Here is a 21,959-nt window from a genome sequence, read left to right as displayed (position 1 = left end):
CTTCAGAGTGTCTTAGAATGAACTCTTTGAACGACTTCAACTTCTGAAAGGAACAAAATTGATTAAATGCAACTCTATAGATGCTGTAGTCAGTATGACCTATTCACAGTCCTGTCGATGGAATTGGATTAACAGAATGGCAGAAAACCTATATGAAAGCCCTCTAAAAAGAAGTTATTGACTTCACAAAACACAGTCTCATCTGGTTTCTCTTTTATCCCCCCTGAGGTGATTGTGTTTTTACTTAAGGCAAAATCAAGAACCCATTGGGCTGAAAATCAATACACTTCACTTTTTCTGATTTCGACCCAAGGCTGCCTATTTAAGTAATCCCATTGGGTCAACAGACACAGTGACCCTTGCCTCCCCCCATACCCAGCTGCCATATGGATAGTCTGAGAAATAATGAATGATGCAGAAAGACAGTTTAAATTTGTGAAAGAATTGCAAGTGATACTTGTTTTTGATGTTTATAACTCCTTCTTTAATCTGTTTTATTTCCTTTTTCTGAATGCAGTGGTTTTGTGTGTTCTGTGTGGTTTGGGCCTATTTTTGGTGTGTTTTCTTTGGTGGTGGTTTATTTTTTAAAAAATAAATCAACATTTTAAAAGTCCAATCATTGAGGTCTTCATGCTGATTTAGAAAAACATATTTAACAACAGGAGAAAGTATATGTGTTAATAATTCAGGGTCTACACAACAGAAGAGGGTCTTGCAGTCATAAACCACATGTGTTTCCAAGCATATACAAAAAAATATGGAGGTGAGTTGATTTAGTTCAGCCAAGAGACAGATTTCTTCTGGAGTGTTGTAGCTGAGAAAAGCTGGCCTTAGGTTAAAAAGCTGCTACAAAGAGTTCATCCCTGCCCTGAGTTTGCAGAGGGAGCTCAATTATTACATTATTGTTTGGACTTGCCTAAAACTCAATGTTCTACTTTCATTTGGCAACACTCGTCTCCTAGGATATGTGACCGTTTGCTGTTTCTTTTCCATCTTTGGTGACAGACGCTATGGGTCCTTCAAAATATTGGGTCAAAAAAACTGGCCACAGATTTGCAATCCAAAAGAAAAGGGAGGTTATTGAATTGATTCCAGCAAGGAAGGACTTTGAGAATCTCCTTTGTTATTTTAATGTCTATGCATTGAATATTTGTACCCGCCTGGGAAGGCAAATTTCACACTTTTATTATCTCAAACTTGAGTGATGTTGTCTTATATTATTTACTATTTTGCATTAAAACGATTGAGAGAGTAAAAGGGGAAAAAAATCTAGTGAGAATTAGCTTCATAAAAAATTAAGTAATCTTGAATGGTCTAACATTTAGTTATGGCATTTGTCATAAATAAATTCAGATCCAACAGTTCGTACCAACAAACACTTTAAACTTGTGAGGGCATTATTTGCGCCATCCCAGGGGTTTGGAAGACTCAGAAAGAAAATTTAGACAGCTAAGAACCTCAGAGACTGAGCTAGTGCTTCCAACTTGCACGCCCCTTGAGCAGTGAGTCCTAGGTACATGTTTAGGAGAATCTATGGAAGCATATTATGAGGGGATAAAACAACTATGGTACATTTACACAATGGACTACTACTCAGCTGTAAAAAAGAAGAAAATTTTACCCTTTGCAACAACATGGATACATCTGGAGAACATTATACTAAGTGAAATAAGCCAGTCAGAGAAAGACAAATACCATATGATTTCACTTATGTGTGGAATCTAATGAACACACTGAACTAACAAGCAACACAGGGACAGACTCATAGATGGAGAGCAGGCCGGCAGCTAGTGGGGAGAGGGGTGGTTAAGGGGTGGAGGGATAGTGCAAAAAAGCAAAAGCACTCACGGACATGGACAGCAGTGTGGTGATTGCAGGGGGTACAGGGGGTGGGGAGGTGGGAGAGGGTATAAGGGGGATAAATGAGAATAAAAAATACAGATCTTGCCTTTGGAGATTCACAGTGCTCCTTAGCATATAAAAGGCTCTGAAATGTCCTATAGTATTAAAATCTCAGTATTCTGATAGTTTGCCCACTAATTAATTTCAAAATGGAAACTTTTTATGGACAACCTTTTAATACCTTACGGCACATAGTATTCAGTGGATCTTAAGTTGGGGAATTTGGTAAACTCCCAACGTAAAGAAACTAAATCTGTGAACCGGTGTCGGCCTCAGACAGCGTGACTGGTACTCCAGCCCGCCTGTCTTCAGTGAGCATGGGCGGGAAGGCCTTCGGGGACCCGGCTTCTGTGGCAGGGCCTTTCGGGGGCAAACTTAATTATAGGGACCCTGTTAGCCATCATTTCACCAATTCAAGCCTTGTGAAATACATACACAGTGATTTCCGCCATGCATTGCTATGTGACCACTAATGGAAATTGCTTTGGAAACACACAGAAAGCCAATGATGGAATAACATTCTAGTCCAAACGGGACACTGAGCACAGTTTATTTGGTAAAAGGACTGACTGCACAACTTATGATTATGGATTTTGAAAATTCAAGAGTGACACAGGCTGTATTTTTTTCCTCCTGAATGAATTTCTTCTTTCACTTCTGGAGGCATTTTTACAGTAAAATAAGTCATATTAACCTTGTTTTATATTTGAGTAGCTTAAATTTTTGTTATTTCTGAGAATGATTTAAAGTGGGGCTGGCACGCTTTTTCTGTACTGGCTCAGGGAGTAAATATTTTATGCTTTGCAGCTCATACAGTGTCTGTCACAACTGCTCAGCTGCCATTGTAGGGCGAAAGCAGTCATAGATAATGAGGGAACAGATGAATGTGGCTATGTGCCAATGACATGTTAGTTATGGACACTGAAATGTGAAGTTCCATCATTTCCCTTGTCACAAGATATTCTTTTTCTTTCTTTCCAAGCATTGAAAAAATATAAAAGCCATTCTTAGCTTAAGAGCCATGTAAAAATAGATGGTGGGTTGGAATGGGCCCGAGAGCCATATTTTGCCAGCCCTGCTGTAAAGCATCTTGCGGACATTTACACCCCCATGCTGGGGCCTTCTCCGGCGCCCACCCTTAACCTTCTAGCCTTAGCTGGGAGGTTGGTCAAGGAGGCTGACTCTTCTCTTTAGATGCTTAACACATCCACTCTTGTCCTCTGTTTTTGATGTTCAAATCTTTTTCTAACCTGAACTTTAAAAAAAAATTTCCGTTACAGTTGACATTTGACACCATTCCACATCGGTTGCAAGTGCACCGCATAGTGGCCAGACGGCTATACAGCCTACAAAGTGGTTACCCCACCCCACGCTGACAGTTCCAGCACCCACCCGGCACCTTTCATGGCCATCGCAATACGACGTGTTCACTCCTCACTGACTCTCTTTTGGTTGATCATTGTGAGCCAGCGGAAATACTTGGACCAGTAAATCTAGTGTTTCAGAAGATAAAATTCTGTGTGTGTGTGTGTGTGTGTGTGTGTGTGTGTGTGTGTGTGTGTGTGTGTGTGTGTATAAATAATTTGATAGCCATCTGAACTGGGTTTCATTAACTGGGTCCAACCTGTAATTCAACTGAAATATCACTATCTAGATAGAATTCATTTCCTACAGGGGTGTTTATTCAACTGAGGGACATCCAACAATTGAGGGTGTTGATTTCCCCCATCCTGCCCCACTGTCTACTTTATAATTTGTTCTAAAGAAATAGCCAGTGTATTTCTGACTTCCGGACAAATTCATGAATTGGGGTCCCGGCAGCAGGAAAAGAAGCTGTTGGTGCCTGTTGCTTGGTCTTGGCACAAGTAATGGATGTCAATAAATCCCAGACTCCCTGGGGCACCGGGTTTCATAAAAAGAAGTGCTGACTATGCAGACTGATGCCACCAATTGGCTCTGGTGGCCGCTTCTCTGGAGAATTTCCAAATATATTCTTAAAAGACCTGCCAAGCCCCACATGTATTATGGGCAGGCATTTGCTGCCAACCATTGGGGCTAATAAAGGGCTACTGAGCCAGCTAAATAATTTTTCACCAGGAGATCATAAGTGATATGCTCTTGAGCTGACCTCCAGCTTTAACTAGCACCATGGTGTCAGGGAGGTTAAATCAGTGGTTCCCAGATACTCCCTGCAGACAAATGCCAGACAATGGCTGTGTTTCACTTAGTCTATGGTAAAAAGAAAACCAAGGACAATGTAAAAAGCTGCTCATAAAGCTAAAACTATTAAAATTTTTAATTCTAAGATTATATCCTTTCTTGTTGCGTGTGTTTAGTATTTAAGGATTATGGAAATAGAATTGTCTTTCCTCCTGAGAAAGGCGTGACTTGTCCAAGCGCCTCTGACTCCCAGTTTTCTTATCTGTAACAAGGGAGCTCATAACAGTATCTGTCTCACGTACTTTTTGTGGGAATACATAGGGATTATCCATTAAAAAAAGTGTGTAGCATAGTGCTTAGCACATAGGAATTGCTCAATAAATGTTAGCTGTTATTACTACCATTATCATAATCATAGTTTTTAACGCCCTTACTTGGCAAGTAAAAAATAAGCTACCCAATGTTGGTTTTTCTTCTCTCCCTCAGTTTTATTTTTAGGGGGATGGGATTTTCTGACTGGTGAAATTTAGATCTATAATTGTAATTGTCAGTAAGTGTTACATAGATAACTTCCTGAAGTAGCTGAAATGGGTGGGAAACCCGAAGGTGACCTGTTTTAACTGGGACAGCCATTCATTTCCGTGAGAGATGATGATGGCTAGGCCAGTGCAGATGGACAGCTGAGAGTTCATGCAACATTTATTTTAATATAAAATAATTGGAAGTTACTAATGGTTTGATTGTGGGGTAAGAGGAAAAGAACAAAATCAAGAATGAACCATAGATTTTTGCTTCAGTAGACAGACGGTTGTGATATTTTCTGAGTCGGAGAAGAGGGGGCGCCACAGGGTTGGGGACATGTTTGGATGTCGTCAAGAGTCCTAGTGTGGATGCATAAAATGCCTGTGAGACATCTAAATGGTGATGTCAAGTAGGAGGCTGGGACCGAGTGGCCAGAGATGAGAGGAAAAATCTGAGCTGGAGATGTAAAGACGTGGGAATCAGTGCATCTTCCTTAGAAAAGAATGTGGAAACGAGAGAGGAGAGGAGCCTTGATGTTTAGAAGTCGGGCAGAGCAGTTCATCCTAGGACACTGAGAAGGATCAGCCAGTGAAAATGAAGCAATTTGTCCTGCAATCCAAGAGAAGGGCGCTTTAAGAAAGGGGGGGCAGCCCCTCGTGTTGAATGGCCCTGTGTGGTAGCATAAGGTGAGAACTATCTGTGGGATTAGGCAGCCCTGAGGGGGTTGGGGTGATACCGACAAAGGCAGCTCTGGGGTGGCAGAGGCATGAGTCGGACTTGGGGGAGTTAGGATGGCCTGGGAGCGGGGGACATGGGCACAGCAAATGCGGTCCACTGTTTCTAGAAGTGAAATCTAAAGAGAAGCAGAGAAATGAGTCAATAGCTAAAGCTGAATATGATGTGAAGGGAGGAATTTTTCTTTTTTTTTTTTTTTAAGCGCAGATACTAGACCAAGGCTATGCTGGTGGGAATTAACCGATATCAGGGGAAGAAACTAATATAGCATGGGACCAGGAACCAGGCCTGGACCCCAAGGCACGTGCACAGTGTGGTACATTCAGAAGGGCCCTCTGTTTTGGCTTCAATGACTTGCAGGTGCTGTCTCTAAATTCTTACTAATTCTGTCTTCGGATTTGTTTGTGAGTGAGTTCTGATGGGACAGTGGATCATGCCCCAGAGGCTGGAGCCTGGGCTCTCACACTGCTGCCTCCCCAGGAAGGGCTTTAAGTTGGTTGGTCCTGATGCCACCCTGGCCCATCCCACCCTCTGTCTGTGGCATGGTTCTGGGTGCTGATGCAGGGATGGTCAGGGATGAGCACCCTTGTGACATCCCCAGACGGGGCATGGTGGTGGCCATCATTGTCCCAGGGTGGCAGTTTGTCTGGTGGGTGGCTAGATAGCGACTATCTCTTGGGTTCTCACCTTCCCATCGAGATACTGAATATGTTGTGGAGCTCCCTTTAGAAGCAGATGAGGTGAAGACGCACTCACCACCCAGTAACATTCTAGTCAGGGATGGTGACAGAGCCATCCAACAACCATAACGGATTCACCTTCAGATCAGTCTACAATTAGACCTGGCAGGACCGAGGCATGGGAAGATTAAGCTGCTGACCTGAAATCAGACAGCCACATGGTAGCTCCTGAATCTTGTTATAAAATGAATCTCCTTTATTTCAGTAACAGATATTCTCCCAGGATGGCCAACCAGAAAGGATTTATAAAGTTAAATACATACAGGGGGACTGCTTCTCAGTAAGAGTACATCAGACACCCATTATGTGCCTCCCTTTGAATCAGAAGGCTGAGTCATTTCATTTCACAGGGACCTTTGTCTCCACTTGTGATGTAACTCACAGGCATGTCCCTTAGACCACATACCGCGGAAGTGTTAGGGGCTCACTGTATAACACCTTTTCTTCCCTGGAGTTATGCCGCTCATCACGACGCCTGAGCTTTGCTTGGCTTCCTCTGTTCATTTTGATTTCAAGGACAATTACAGTGACCTTCGTTCATGACTTTCACAATTCATTTTACCATCATCATCATCATCATCATCACCACCACCACCACTCCTAGACCTTTTTTAGATCATCCTAATTTATATGATACCTTATGGGAGAATTTGGTTTACTTTTATAAAACATCGAAATCATTGCCACTTTGATAATTTCGTTTTCTGTCCAGGGTATACTGTACCAGGAAAAATGTTCCAAACTCTGACTTTATTGAAGCGTTAAAAAGAATTTCTGCTTAAGCCTTATGCTCCTGATTGGTAACTAGAATAGGTTTGTTTTCTTTCTTCAGTGGGTTTCCACTGAAGACTATGGTCTTAATATTCCCTTTTTGGGGGTTATCTAATACAAAGGTAGATGAACTTGAATGTAGCTATTCTTAAGAAATGTGCATTTAAATATATATTTAAAAGCAAGTTATTAATTACAAAAGTAGTACAACTAGTCATGTTCCTTCTACCACTTTCTCAAAAGAAAAAGAAAGAAAGAAGTTATCTTTACCCCACACTGTGGTTTTCTCTGGAAGTGAGAGTACCATAACCGGAAAGACCTGACACGCTGAGGTCAAAAGCGCCTTGTGGAAAGTGACAAAAATCAAGTAACTGAATGCATGCGGAGTCCTCGGCCCTTTTTTCCCATTTGGTTCCGTTGACACTGACAGCTGGGATGTCACCCTCCAGACTAAAGGTGATAGAGTTTTTCTGCAGATTTTGACCAAACGAAGGAGGAAGATCTAAAGTCATCAACATTGGAGTTTTAACTCAACGCGCAGGCTATCGCTCTCACGGGTGAAGCTTACTTTTGACGGATCCACCCACATGCTCAGAACTTCCAAAAGGGGAGTTTAGGTGTACAAGCGAACAACAAATTTTTTAAAAAATAGAAAAATATAGGAAACAAAACGTTAAAAGAGCAAAAATCACAATGAGGGACAAATTGTAGTATGAATGGAAAAATTCAAAGAAGGTCTAGAAGATCAGCAGACAGACATAGATAGAAAATATAAGGGTAAATAGAAGAAAATATAAGGGCTAGCCTAGGAGTTCTAATTCTAAATACCAGGAGGTACAGAAAGAGAGAACAATAAAATAAAAGGGAAGAAACCATTACTATATAATTTAAGGGAAAGTGAAAAGCCCAGAATTGAAGGACGCAAGTTTCCAGATTGAATGAGCCTATCCAGTACCCAGTACAATGAATAAAATAAGCCCATACCATCATGACATTTCAAAATGTTCAACACAAATAAGCAGTCCTGCAAGGTTCCAGAGAAGAAAACTGTACATCAAAGGGTCTGGCACTCAAGTAGCTTTAGACGTCTTCACAGCAACACAAAAAGCTAGAAATTAAAGGAGACGAGTGCCTCAAAATTCTGACGGAAAGGAATTCCCAGCCTGGAATTCAGTCGTCAGCCAAACTCTCAGTTGAATGTGAGTAAATAAAAACATTGTTCATAGATGCAAGGCTTCCAAAATATACCTCCTGGGCAATCTTTCTTGGATAGCTGTTGCAGGATGTACTCCACAAAGACAAGGGAGTATAACAAGAAAGAACGAGCCGGTGCATGCAATCAGCAAGGAATCCAGGATGAGAGGAGTGAAGGAAATTCCCAGAATGATGGTTAATTCCCAGGATGACAGCTATAAAGCAAGAAAGATAAACAATCCACACTGGGTGAGGTCAGAGGGCTCTGGTACAGAAATTTTCAGGAAGATGACAATGTGAGTGATGTACTCAGACACGCTGAAAGGGAATTTAGACAACTAAAGAAGAATATGAGATTGAATTAGGAAAGAAGACGTAGAAAAAGCAGCTCACATATAAACAAGACAGTTGTCAACAACAGGGAAACTAAAACATTGTGCAAGAAAAAGAAGCTAATCATAGTGACCCACTCAGGTGCACACACTATTTTCATACTCATGAGAAAACTGATTCAACTGAAATTAGTGTATCAGATACAGCTACATTGGGGTAAGATGAAATGATCAGGAAAGTGAGCTAAATCCTCTCTTGTCATGTTGGAAATTCAATGAGTAATATCTAAGTCTGAGCAGAAACAACAACAAAATTATATTATTTAGAAGAAAAGGTGGAAACTATCAAATTTGTTAGCCAAAAGAGGTAAAAGTGTTAGTTTCTTGGAGAGATTGGAAAGTGAGATAGATGGATCACAAATCTAATATCAGTGCTTTACAATACACCTTTTAGAACTATTTGACTCTTTAAACTGTATATAAATGTAAAGATATATAACTTTGATAAAAATAAGAACATGAAGAAGACAGAAAAATTAATCAAACTGTTAATCATGATTATCTTTCAGTGATTTTGGTTTTTTACTTTTTTCTATTTTTTGTATACCAAAAGTATATTAGTATTATGTAAAAAATAATCTTAATCGTGAACAAGAAATTGAAGCTCAGAAAGGTCAGGTAAATTTCCTAATTGTATTTGTTTTGAAAATAGTAGAGCTAGAGTTCTAATGCAATCCTGCCTGACCCAAATAATTTTCACCTTTTATCAAAGCATTCTATCTTCATTAGGAACCAAGAAGTAAAATTTTCATGCTGCAATATTCTTTCCCCTCTCCGAAGGTCCAGAGAACCTTTCTACACCAAATATTAACTCTATTGCTTTTATTTGTCTACTTACTTGCTATATACCTATTTATTTATACTCATCTAATTCCAGGAAATGGAAAGCCTGGATTCCAAAGATATACACTATAAAAAAATAAAATAAATAAGAATGAGGTATGGCATGTTTGATTGCCCAGGTTTCATGTTCTCACAAACACTGCTGAATGAGTCACACTCAGTTTTCTGAGGCTGTGACTTAGTCCCAAGCTCCTTTTGTTTTCTCATCAGTGCCTAGCGGAGTCCTGGGCACACAGATGCTCAATGGACATTTGTTTATTCAACTTGCTAGCAAAGCTGTGGCTTCTGCAAAAGTGATTTTAGCTTCTTTCCTCTTCTACTGTGACTGCCTTAAATGGGTATAAGTGAGCCTTTCTTTGTAACGGCTCCATTTGGGAATGTAGTATGATGACTAAACATTCATCTAATGAATAGAAAACTCTAAAATTCACCGGAAGAGCTATATTTTTTAATAAAAACTTCATTTTTTCAGTCCTTTTTCTCCCTTTTTGGGCAAACCTTTCTATTAGGGTCCAGCTTGCAAATATTTTGGTCTCTGTGGCATATTCTTTATTATTAATTTTTTACATTCCTTTAAAAATGCTGTTTCTTTTGTTGTTGTTGTTGTTGTTGTTGTTGTTTTGTTATTGTTACTATGTGAGTCATCAGCCCAGAATATCATTTGGCAAAACATTCGGCAAAATGACATCGGGACTTCAACCAGGACACATTGCCAAGAATATCACCTCCCTGAAGGCAGACACTTGGCAAATCATGCAGTGTCCATTCTTACAAATGGGCAAAGTGACAATGACATAGAAGAGGCACGATTCTGTCTTCATTCCGATGAAGTATATGAACGATTGTCCTTTATGTCAGTACCTTTCTGTTGCACAGGGTGATGCACTGATTGCTGTTCAGAGATGGTGTAGGGCTCACAGAGCAAACACCCTCTGACTCCTGCTGTAAATTACCCTGCAGTCCTCGCTTAGGACGGTTGGTCGTTGTGAAGTCGATGGGGTCTAGAATGGCAATTCCCCATACTTCGGAGCTCAGAAAATGAGTAAGTCGACTTGGAGGTTTTTAAGGTGTACATCCACTGTCCTCAGAGGATCCTGACCTTGTACCACTAGAACAGCGTTCCAATGGAGACACACTTTATTGCCCACCACATTAAGAAGCCTTTTGACAGTGAGTTGTGGGTACGACATTTCTTTGGCGGTATGTATTATAAATGATGAAATGCTAGGAAATCAACATTAAAGTTTAAAATTTTTCTCCAAAACCACTTATATTCTGTAATCCTTTGGTGATGGGATTTTATTGTCTCATTGGGAGTGTTACTGTACATAGGAGGGACTCGTAAGGGTGAATAAGGATACCTCTCTGTTTTTGGCTTTCTTGTCGGGTATATTATTATACATAGAAGTGATTTTAAGCACTATGGTATTAGACTGGAGTCTGTTCTTTCTTTGATTGACTTGAAATAAAGGCATGAATAAAATGCATTACCTCTAAAACTATAGGCCTGTCACTTTTCTGGGACCTGATGTTAACTGAGGCAGCTCTGCTAGTGGAAATGTATCAGTAACCTGGCATCTGACCCTTTATCCTTTTCACCCAAGTATAAAAAGGCTTCTAAAGAGACGTGGTTCATGAAATGGATTAATATCACAATGGGACTTCATGCTTTCTAGGTACCTGCTGTGTGTAGGCATTGAGATTCCAGGGCTAGGCTGCTGGTGGAGAAATCACAGTGAGTTACTGGATTTGCTCAAGATAAAATCTTGGACTTGCAAATAAATTCTGGTCAGTTTTTTTTTTTTAACACTTCCATAGTACATAATATATAACTCAGCCTCATGGAATGAGTGTGAGAAAATCATTATTTGGGTATGTCAGTTTGAAACTCAAGAGGAAATTCAGAGAAGTGTTTTTAAAGTTATTTTGATAACCCACAGTAAGAAATACACCCTCAAATTATATGATCCCCTCCATATCTACCTATACACAGACATACTATTGTACATTTGAGGTATTCTGATATTTTAAGTCTGTTCTATTTAAATTTTTAACACTTTTCATTACTGCTGACTTATTTTCTAACTCATTAGTGGTTCTTGACTCAGTTTGAAAAGCAATTCCTTAGAAATCTCAAATGCTCACAATGTTCATATTTATAAGATGCAGTTGTTTGGGGGTTCTTGTGTATCGTACACCTTAGTTTGATTTATTTGCTGAGAACCAACCACAGGTAAATCCTGTGCTAGGCTCTATGGAAAAGAAATACAAGGAGGAATTTTCTGAGTTGCTAAAGAAACCAGGATGAGCAAAATGACATGTTATTTCTGCCCTCATAGAACTTATGCTCTAGTTGGTGAAAGAACCTCAGAACTCAAGGAGTTTTGGAAGATAGGTCATTCACTTGACTATGTTAAGAAAGAAAACAACCTAATTAGCACTTCCTGAGAAAAGGTGTTTTATTTAGGAGGGTCAGTCTCATTTTTACTGATGAGAAAAAGGAGATGGGGAGAGTCTGTCATTACCACATGTCGCATCATTATTTTGAGTCTAAATCCAGGATTATTTGTAATATACATACTGCCTCGCATGATTAAATGGCATTTGTGCTAGACATAAAGTGATTTGGGAGTTCAGAGAAGGAAGTGATGACTAAGTCTGTCGGACGTAAGAAACATCCAAACCTAATGTAGAGAATTTTTATGAGTTATTTGAGCTAAACTGACGACAGTTGCCGGGAAGCGAAATCTCAAATGATTGAGAGAATGCTCCAGAAAAATGGCAGTTTTACCACTTATTTTATACATTACAATCACAGGAGAAGACGGAAGGGGGTTCCATGAAATCCGCCGGTGATAATTGGGGAGGCAGGAGAAAGCAAAGCGGGGACATCTCTGAGACGGAAATGGAGAGACAAACTGCTTTTCCATCAGTGGATGGAGGATAGTTAACAATTAAATTTACAGCACATAGAGATGGTATGTGGGGCAGAGGATAACAATGAGGGGTTCTGTGCTCTGGGGCAGTGACTGTGCCCTGAAGGGTCTGGAAAAAGAGGACGGCCCTGACGAGCCGAAGCTCCGTTGTCAAAGGCGCAAAAAATCGACAGCCAGCCTCAGTTAAGGGGAAGACTGACCTTTGTCAGGAAGATTCCAGCCTAGGACATGACTCCCCGCCATGACTCGCTTTTAGTTGGGAAGTTTTGATTTCAGACCATCCTATGTGGTTCCTTTAGGCCCCTGAGTCTGTCAGGCCGCCATGCAGGCCTCCCCTAAGCTTGTCAGGCTTAACATAAGCTTTTCCTTCAAGTCTGCAAAGCTTGTCAGGTTTACTGTGTGGCCCCTATTTCAGCTGTAAGTTACATTATAGAAATGTTTTGACCCGCAGAAAGCTTGGAAAAACCTTAGCGGTCCCTTTACTCATTTCTCTTTCCTTCAGGAAGAGCTAATCTAATTATTCTTTTTTTAAAGAGAGTCAAAATATATCTTTTAAAGAGAAGAGTGGTACCTTTCAGTGTTTCTCAACCTTTTCTGAATAAACTCTTATGATCACTCATTTGGAATTTTACTCACCTAAATCCTTTCAAAAACCAGGGAGCAAATGGAACATTTTCTGAAAGTCATCGAGGCAAGAAACCAGATTGTCACCTAAGAGAATCTGTACTTTGCTCTTCTTATCACCAAGCACTTCATGAGTGCTGACCCAAGAGACCAGGCTACCTCTAAACACCTACTGCTCCTGACTTCTCGCAGCTGAAGTGTTCAAACGGCGGATGGGAAAGATCATCTCAACTTCACAGCGCCCTTCAACAGACCTCTGTACATGTGTTCATGCTAATCCCTTAGATGTGACCTTGGGGATCAGCTCATTCTATGAACTTAACAAGCGTCATAGTGTCCTACTTGGGGCAGTTGAATTATTAAGATGCAAAAGAGTGGTTGTAGGGAGAAGCAGGCAGGGAGAAGACATTTAAAGTGCTGATCCTTGGCCGAGCCAGATCCACAGAAGACCAGACCTCCCCGTAACCGTCTGTGTTCAGAGGCGCTGCCCCCAAGCTTGCCACCTGTGTGCAGTCTTATTATGTGCTCTTAGAGCCTCACAACTTTATCCTTAACGTTCATCAGGAGTTTTAGATGTCCACTTATTCTGTGGCTGTTTAACCCTTACGGGTTTCTTTCTATGGAGCACTCCCTAGACTACAGGCTCCCTACAGGTAGAGATTAGATTTCTACTCTGTAATTACTATGTCCCCCAGTACTAAGCACTGTGCTTAAGGCATAATATAATATTGGGTTCAAGAAGTATTTATTGGATGAATAAATGGGTGTTTTAGGGTAGTCTGGAATATTGTTTTAAACAAGGTACTTTGGTTTAGTCCAATCTTATTATTTATTAGCTACTAAAGGACAACTGATAATCACTCACAATGTTCTTTTGTTTGTCTTACAGTCAACTTTGACCACTTTGAAATTTTGCGAGCCATTGGGAAAGGCAGTTTTGGGAAGGTGAGAATCCCAATGATTAACCACCAGCAGGGTTATGTGGTTTAGGGAACAGAGAGTCTAGTGTTCGGGTTACCAAGTTACGGGGCACACAAGGAATGATAATTCAGAGATGTTTTCATAATGGGTTTTTATAAAATCATCACCACAATTTGAAGAAAACGTGAGACTGGCAGCTAACATATTTTGCTGTGTATAATATGCACTTTTTTGCCCAAATTTAAGGGGAAAAATAAGGATGCACATTATACAGGGGACCTGAAATACCTTGTACCATTTTTTATGTCTTGTAATTATTTGTTCACATAAAATTTCTTATACCATAATATGCTCAAAAATAAATGCTAAAATTCCTTTATAATACAAAAGACAAGTGTGTAAATATAAATAAATAATTGGATTAAAAAATTAAAATAAACTTAAAATTAAAAAACAAAAACATTTTTTTCCTGAGAGTTTGGGCCAAGAACATGGGTGCGCATTTTGCATTATACATGGCAAAATACAGTGCATAATGAACACCTCAGAATTACCTCAAAGTCAAATCTGTTTACTCTCACTGGAATTTAAGACTCCCTCTCTACTCTAATGGAGAGAGTAAGATTTCAGAATCATTTTCCAATTGTTACCACTACATTCCGTAATAACAAGTATCTCATCAATGTAAGCAGTAAATCTTTTCGTGTGGGAAAGATGGCACCTGACTTGTTTTTTCCAAGTTGTATCACGTTTTTATTAAAAAAAAAAACAAAAACTTACCATGAAAAATATACATATCCAGTCTTAACTTTTCGTAAGAAACTTCTAGATTCAAATCCTGATTCTTAGTTTCTTAGGGGAGCTGTTTCTTGAGAATATTTCATATTTTATATTGAACTTGCATTTTAAAATTATTTGCTGTGTATATTATCAGGGATTATAGAAACCTCTAAGCAAGTTTCAAAAGTATGGACATTGTGTTTCATGTTCTCCCAGTGCTGGTTAGTTCTATCACCTATGGTCATAAACAAAAATTCTTTGCATAATATCATTCAGCTTGACAGTGTAGTCCACTCCTTTAAGTCACTCAAAGCAGAATAAGGGTACCTTTTTCTAGGGGAAGACCCCTGACAAAGAGGCAGCTATTTTCTCTCAAATGTTGTTTTTTTAAAAAATCCCTAAAGCAAAACCAGGCAAACTTGTCTGGGAAAGCAGAGATTTAGGAGTTGACCTGGTGCAGCAGGTCAATTAGAAGTTTTTAACTCTGAAATTAGAACTAAGCGGCAACTTTCACATCAGAGAATTGGCAAGAGATAAGGCCTCCAAGCCCCGCTGAAGGACGCGTCTTGTACTGTCAGTCATTACTATGATCTGTCATCTCCCTAACCACTTTCTCGCTCTCGTTTGCCGTTAGGTCTGCATCGTTCAGAAGAATGATACCAAGAAGATGTATGCAATGAAATACATGAACAAACAGAAGTGTGTCGAGCGTAATGAAGTGAGAAATGTCTTCAAGGAGCTCCAGATCATGCAGGGTCTGGAACATCCTTTCCTGGTTAATTTGTGGTAGGTGGTTTTACTGCTTCTCTGAATGGAGACACTCCCCCCTTCATCCCCAATACTGTGATATAAACAACCTGTCTTGATTTCTAGGTGTGCATTTGCAAAGTCCTTAGTAGGATCTTCCGCAAGGACTTTTGTTCTCCTTGGTGTCTTTGACCTGATGATGAAAACAAAATAATTGTTCCACTGTCACCAATAACTACTGCTTGGTCCAGTTGTCACAGTTTCTCTTGCTCTTGGGGTCAAATTTTATTTGATTTCATTTTTTTTAAAATATTTATTTTTAGAGAGAGGGGAAGGCAGGGAGAGATACATCGATGCAAGAAACACTGATCAGTTGCCTCTCAAATGCTCCCTGACCAGGGACAGAACCACAGCCTAGGCATGTGCCTTGACCAGGAATCAAACTGATGATTTTTCGCTTTGCAGGATGACACTCAACCAACTGAGCCATCCTAGCCAGAGCCAAATTTTATTTTTTAAAACACTGTAATTAAATAGATTGAAGGAATGAGATCAGATGTTTTCTTACTCATTAGATCCCTTTTCCCTGTTAACTGTGGGGCAGACACTTTGGGTAAAAAGGATGGCATCACTGGCTGACATGAGGTTGATCTTCAGAACTTGCACAAAGCACTTTCTTCTTTAAATGACTGGCACTAAAATGGGTTTCCTTGTAGCAAGCTTCTTAAGCAGCCAGCTGTATCTGTGGGTTGGAAAAAGGTGGGTGCTGTCTTTCTCACCAAGAGTTTTGGTTTTTTTTTAAGATTTATTTTTTACAGAGAGGGGAAGGGAGGGAGAGAAACATCAGTATGCAAAGATCAATGTGATCTTTGAACATGTGGATCAGATGTCTCTTGCTTGCCCCCAACTGGGAGCCTGGCCCACAACCCAGCCATGTGCCCCCAAGTGGGAATCGAGCTAGTGACCTCTTGGTTCTCAGGCCAGCACTCAATCCATTGAGCCACACCAGCCAGGGCACCAAACAGGTTTTAACAGAGCTGGAGCTAACTATGTGATCTGCTCTTAAGGGCCATGATCATAATCCAAGGCTTAGAAGATAAAGCTTGCATTGTCTCTTACTTTCTGCCCTTTGCTTGTGCGTGGAGCTCTGTCTGTCTCATTTTGCTCCACGTTTTAATGCAGCCATTATGTTAAGAGCCGATTCTTAAAGCTAATTCAGTATGACTGTTATTTAAATATGCATACCAAGGAGTGCTTACTTACTGGCAAAGGCAAGAAAAAAGGTCTTTATTCAGAGATTACTAATGGAAGAATAATTGAAATGTCACTGTGTGTTTAGGGACATTCCTCTGGAGGAATCAGTGCATTAAACCTGTCTCTCTCCATCTTTAATTAACACACTTCACTTAATAGACAATTTGCTCAAATGCTACTCCACTGTTGAAAAGGAGATGGTTCTGTGTGACTTGGAAACAGGTCTGTAACAGTTTATGCACCACTGAGACAAGGCAGAGTCTAATTCTGGCACGGGCTCAGTGGATTTAATCAGAGTTTTAGAGTGGCCTATTCAAAATGCGGCCATGTAAAGAATGAAATGGAGGCAGCTCTTTCTTCCCCATCCTCAGCAATCATCAAATTGCCTTTTCTTCCCCCTCTCTCCACCCTGCAAATGAGGAAGTGCTCTCGCCATACAGGCTTTTTGTCCAAAGTCACATTTTCCTTCTCCGAAAGTTCAACCAGCTCATTTTTCTCTTTTTAAGACCAGGGACTGTTCATAAAGACAGACTTAGCATTTTACCCTTTCTGCCTGTCCCTCATCACTGAACAGGCAAGAGTGATACCATTCTGGTCCCATTTTTTTCCCCCTACAACATGGGTGTTATGAGACTTTAAGCCGACCCAAAATTGCATGTTAATTCCTTCTAATAAATGCTTTATGCCTTAGTAAGTACAGCATAATAAATGTTGAGTGACTCTTCCCACAGCTATTAAGCATGTCACAGGACTTCTGGAGGTGTGATTGTGAACAGCCTTTATCATTAAGTCACATTGCTCTAAGATACGGTTAATGTGTGTAACTTGGGTTGTTTGTATGAATGAAACGAGACAAAGTGCTGTATGCTCAGTGCCCAGCATGTAGTAAGCATTTAACAAATTCTAGTTCTTTTCCTTTCTTGCTCCATTAAGGCGTAGCGTTCTGAACGTGTGCATCACCGAACACCCAAAAGACAAATTTGAATGGTGCTTGGCATGATGGGAAGTTGTATGTGTGGTGGGGGAGGGAGACAGGTCTTCAGCTCATTTTCGTTTCTATAAGAGCTTATGTTTTGTCTTGTTTTGTTTTCTACTTCACTCTGCAAATCAAAGAAAAAAGATCAAGTAATCCCCAGTATATTATGTACAATTTAATCAAGATTTGTATCTTGGGTTTACTAGATTTATCTTTCATCCCCAAAGCTTCAGGAGCCAATATTCTTAAGTTATAAATAAAATAGCAGCGATATTTTTTGAACTCCTTTGTACCCATTTGTGTACTTTGGCTTACTGATATTCTATGTAGGCCTCTCAATATCGCTTCCAATCTTCCCATGGATGCTCAAAATATCCCTTACCACGGGGCTGTGTTCAGAAAATTCTGGATTTCAGGATGAGGGAAAACACAAATTGTTTTTCCTTTAAGAAGATTTATTTTTTTAAGTTGATGTGTGTATATATAAGTATAAATACATACCTATCTGATATTTGAAAAGTTTTCTGCTCATTGCAGCAAACTGAAAAACACAGAAAATTGCATAGAAAAATGAAATAATCACCCCTAAGATGTTGGTTTGTACTTTCTGGCAAAATGCCTGCATTTGGTTTTGTTTTCGATCATGCATTAGCCTCTTTCACGTCTTCATTCATGTATATATTTATTGAGCATCAGAGACAAGTTGTAATTAGGGTTGCCAGATAAAATACAGGATGCACAGTTACATTTGAACTTCAGATAACCAATAATTTTTAGTATATGTCCCAAGTATTGCACATGACATATTTTAACTGAAAGTCACTTGTTATTTGAATTTCTAATTTAAGTGGGCATCCTGTGTTCTTATTTGCTGAGTCTGGTGACCTACCTGTCACAGGGACCTGCGCAGTGGGGAGGCCGTGGTCGGCAGGGACGCACAGAGCTACTGATCTGCCTGACATTTCCATGACCCACGAGAGGCTAACTTGGTTAAATGGCATATGAATATACACACTGTGAGGAGTGCATGAAGGGACTATGTATAAAGAGGAGTGTGTGTGTGTGTTAAGGGGTTTCAAGGAAGGAAAGTCATTAGTCTGGAAGCAGCAGTGTTCAGGGTGGAAGACCATTCTGATTAAAACTCAACCTCCCAGCCTCTCCACACCTGGCCCCGCCGCGGAACGCGGTCCTTACATGTAGGCCAGGTTATAAAGTGAAGGCTGCCTGTCAGGGCTGCATCCAGGAAAAGCAAAGAAAATCTTCCTGCGAGTGCCTCGCTGGGGGCTGCTAACAAAGCCCTGGCAACCCACAGCCTGCAAACAAACGGGCCCCAGCCAAGCCCAGCACAGCCGGTTCCCCAGGTGGCTTTTGTTCATTGAGATTAAGCCTGCAGCTGCACACAGCTCCTGGGGCTCCACTTTCTTCTGAGCCCAGCTCTCTCTCCTTACCTGCTTCCCTGTTCCTGTGAACAGAAAGGGGCTGCGTGTCGTTTCAGGAAATTAGGAGACAAGGTGGCCAGTTTTCAGTGGAAAGGGCCACTTGTACTGGGAGTGTGAAAAGCAGCTCATGTCTGATGGCTGAACAGAGCTGACTAAGTGGGTCCCCTGGCAGACGCCTCCATCAGCTGAGACTCAGAAACCAGGGCTTCTTCAGGGAACCATGGGCTGGGAGAACTCAGGGTAGCCTCAGACGCGCAGCATCAGTGATAACCATCGTGTATTCATCCTAACAGTTTTGGCTGATAGGGATTATTATTCCCATTTTCTGGTTGAAGAAACAGAAGCTCAGAGAGGTTGAGTAGTTTTTCCAGAGTCACACAGCCAGGAGTTGGCAGAGCCAGGACTCAGACCCAGGAATCCTGACGTCAAAGCCTGTGCTCTTCCAACTATACTATACCATCCTATGTAGACATCTTGTGAGGCTCCCTTATAAAATCATGTGGAAGGAAACTGAATTTATGTTGTTTATAGTCTTTCACACCCACAAGAATACGAACTCCATGAGGCAGGCATATTTGTATGTTTTGTTCGCTGCCTCATTCCCCAGCTCCTGTAGTAGTGCTTAGCATACAGTAAGTGCTCAATACCTATCTGCTGAATGAATGAATGAACAAATGAATGAAGTGAGTTAGTGGTGGGACCATGCTTCTGGCTCCTGGTTTTCTGCTCTTTTCCCATCATACCACTGCCCGCTTTTGCACACTCACAAATATCCCTTCATTTAGTCACACCCACTTCAAGATCTTTGCAGGCCCGGAGGTCAGAGAGACCCAAGTTTGAATCCCTGCTTCACCACTTGGTAACTACGTGAATTGAGCAAGACGCCTCATGTTTTCTGCTTGGTTTCCAATCTCAGCAATTTCCCCAAGTGGCTTTCTCCCGCTTCCCTAAGCTACCGCCAATGGATTTCACCTAACCCTCCTCAGATCTCCTTTGGTTATAATGTATAAAATAAACTGTAAAACTGCCATTCTCCAGAGCATTTTCTCAATCCATTGAGATTTTGCTTCCTGGCAATTGTAAGTTTGGCTCAGATAAACTCTTACAAGACTTTATTTCTTAGGCTGGACATTCTTTTGTTGACACACATTTTACTCTTGATACTTACGGTGTTTCTAATTTGAGACTTTTGCAAGTAGTGTTGCTATTGGCTTTCTTGTTTGGATCTTTTGGTAACCAAAAGTCCATGTATTTTGGGGTACAAGCCTAGGAATAAATTACTGGATCCTCAGGTTAGTGAAGAAATTAGTTTCCAAAGGATTTCTACCTATTTATACTCACATCAGCAATGTATGAGAATTCAAATTGCTCTAAAATCTCACCAACATTTGGCATTGTAGTTTCTTTACAGATAAGTGTTCTAATAAATGTGTAATGGTTTCTCATTGTGGTTTTAGTTTGTATTTCCTAGTGGCTTAAGAGTTTGGGCACATTTTTATATGTTTATTGGCCATTTAGAATCCTCTGAGAGGTGCCTGAGTCTTTTGTCCATCTTCCTACTAGTTGCCTTTTATTCTCACTGATATGTAAGCGCTCTTTACACTATATTCTGGATGCAGTCCTTCTTTGAATATAAATTATTTGTCCACTCTGTGACTTTCCTCTTTAATCCATAATGGTCCTTTCTAAAAGCAATGAAACAGCTCCTCGAATTTAAATGTGGTATAATTTATCAATATTTTCCGTTTTGGGTAGTGCTTTCTGTGTTCCTGTTTAGGAAATTTTTGCCAATATCCACAGGAAATTATTCTATTCTGCTTGCTGTTTTAACTTATATATTTAGACCTATATATAATCGATGGTCAAGATTCATTTCCCCCCATATACCGAATTAATCCAACAACATTCATTGAAGAGTTTATCCTTTTCCCACCGCACACAATATCACATTTGTTATTCGTCAAATCATGATAAGTGTGTGCATTTGTAGGCTCTGTTCTCTTGATCTGCTTGTGTACCTTTATGTTTATCACCCATATTTAATTACAGCTATTTCATACTGGTAAAGAACTCAGATCATAATTATTTTTCTTCTGAATTATCTTGATTGTAATTGGCCCTTTGTATTCTGTATAAATTTTATAATCAGGTTGTCGATATATATTTTAAAGCTGCTGGTATTTATATTGGGTTATACTGAAAATATACATTAATTCAAGGATAATTGTTTTATTGAAAAAATTAAATCTCCCAGTTAATAAATTACATATAGATATATACCTGCCTGTATATTTAGACATTCCTTAGTTTCTTTGGTTTCAGTCTTTAGTGTAGAAATGTAACATATCTTCCTTTAGATTTTTTCATAGTATTTAGTGTTTTTGATATGATTACAAATAGTAATTATTTACAATTTTATTTCTAATAGTTTGTTGCTTATATACCAAAATACAATTGATTTTTAGTATAGGGTGGGGCAAAAGTAAATTTACAGTTGTGAGTATGCAAAACACAGAGTTTATTCTTGTATTATTTATTAATTATTGTATGACTTTCCACATGAACTGTGAACCTGCTTTTACCCCACCCTGCATTGCCTTTGTGCCCAGCAACTGCTAAATTCTCTTCTTAATTATACTAGTTGGCCTGTAGATTCTTTTGAATTTTCAATATTTACAATTATGGCATTAACTTTTTATGCCAATTTTAGTTCTTTCTTTCCAATTGTCTTATTTATTTTCACACCCATTGCTCTTGCATTGAAAACAATGTTGAATACATGTATAGTGGATATCCTTGTCTGTCCAAATTTCACAGGGAAGGTTTCCACAATTTCAAAGATTTCATCTGATGTTTACTGTAGGCTCTTTTTAAAAAATGTCATTTATTTTTTAAAGATTTTATTTATTTACTTTTAAAGGGGGGAAGGAAGAAGAGGAACATCAATGTGTCGTTGACCCTCGCGCACCCCCTACTGGGGACCTGGCATGTGCTCTGACTGGGAATTGAACCAGTGACCACTT

General features: G+C 39.9%; 1 protein-coding gene across 1 annotated transcript in view; it reads left to right on the top strand.

Annotated features, from left to right (window-relative positions):
• The window catches only part of STK32A (serine/threonine kinase 32A), a 91,269-nt gene that overhangs the window by 9,031 nt on the left and 60,279 nt on the right, over window positions 1-21,959 (top strand). Inside the window, exons 3-4 of the mRNA XM_054567935.1 lie at window positions 13,709-13,764; window positions 15,155-15,306. Of these exons, the coding sequence (XP_054423910.1) occupies window positions 13,709-13,764; window positions 15,155-15,306 (208 nt within the window). The remainder of the gene's footprint in view (window positions 1-13,708; window positions 13,765-15,154; window positions 15,307-21,959) is intronic.

This window comes from Pteronotus mesoamericanus, unplaced genomic scaffold (assembly GCF_021234165.1).
Source record: "Pteronotus mesoamericanus isolate MK-2021 breed Mesoamerican mustached bat unplaced genomic scaffold, CSHL_Meso_final contig_2, whole genome shotgun sequence".
In the NCBI taxonomy this organism is placed as follows: domain Eukaryota; kingdom Metazoa; phylum Chordata; class Mammalia; order Chiroptera; family Mormoopidae; genus Pteronotus; species Pteronotus mesoamericanus.
Note: the sequence above shows the minus strand (reverse complement) of the source record. Positions and strands in the feature narration are given on the sequence as shown.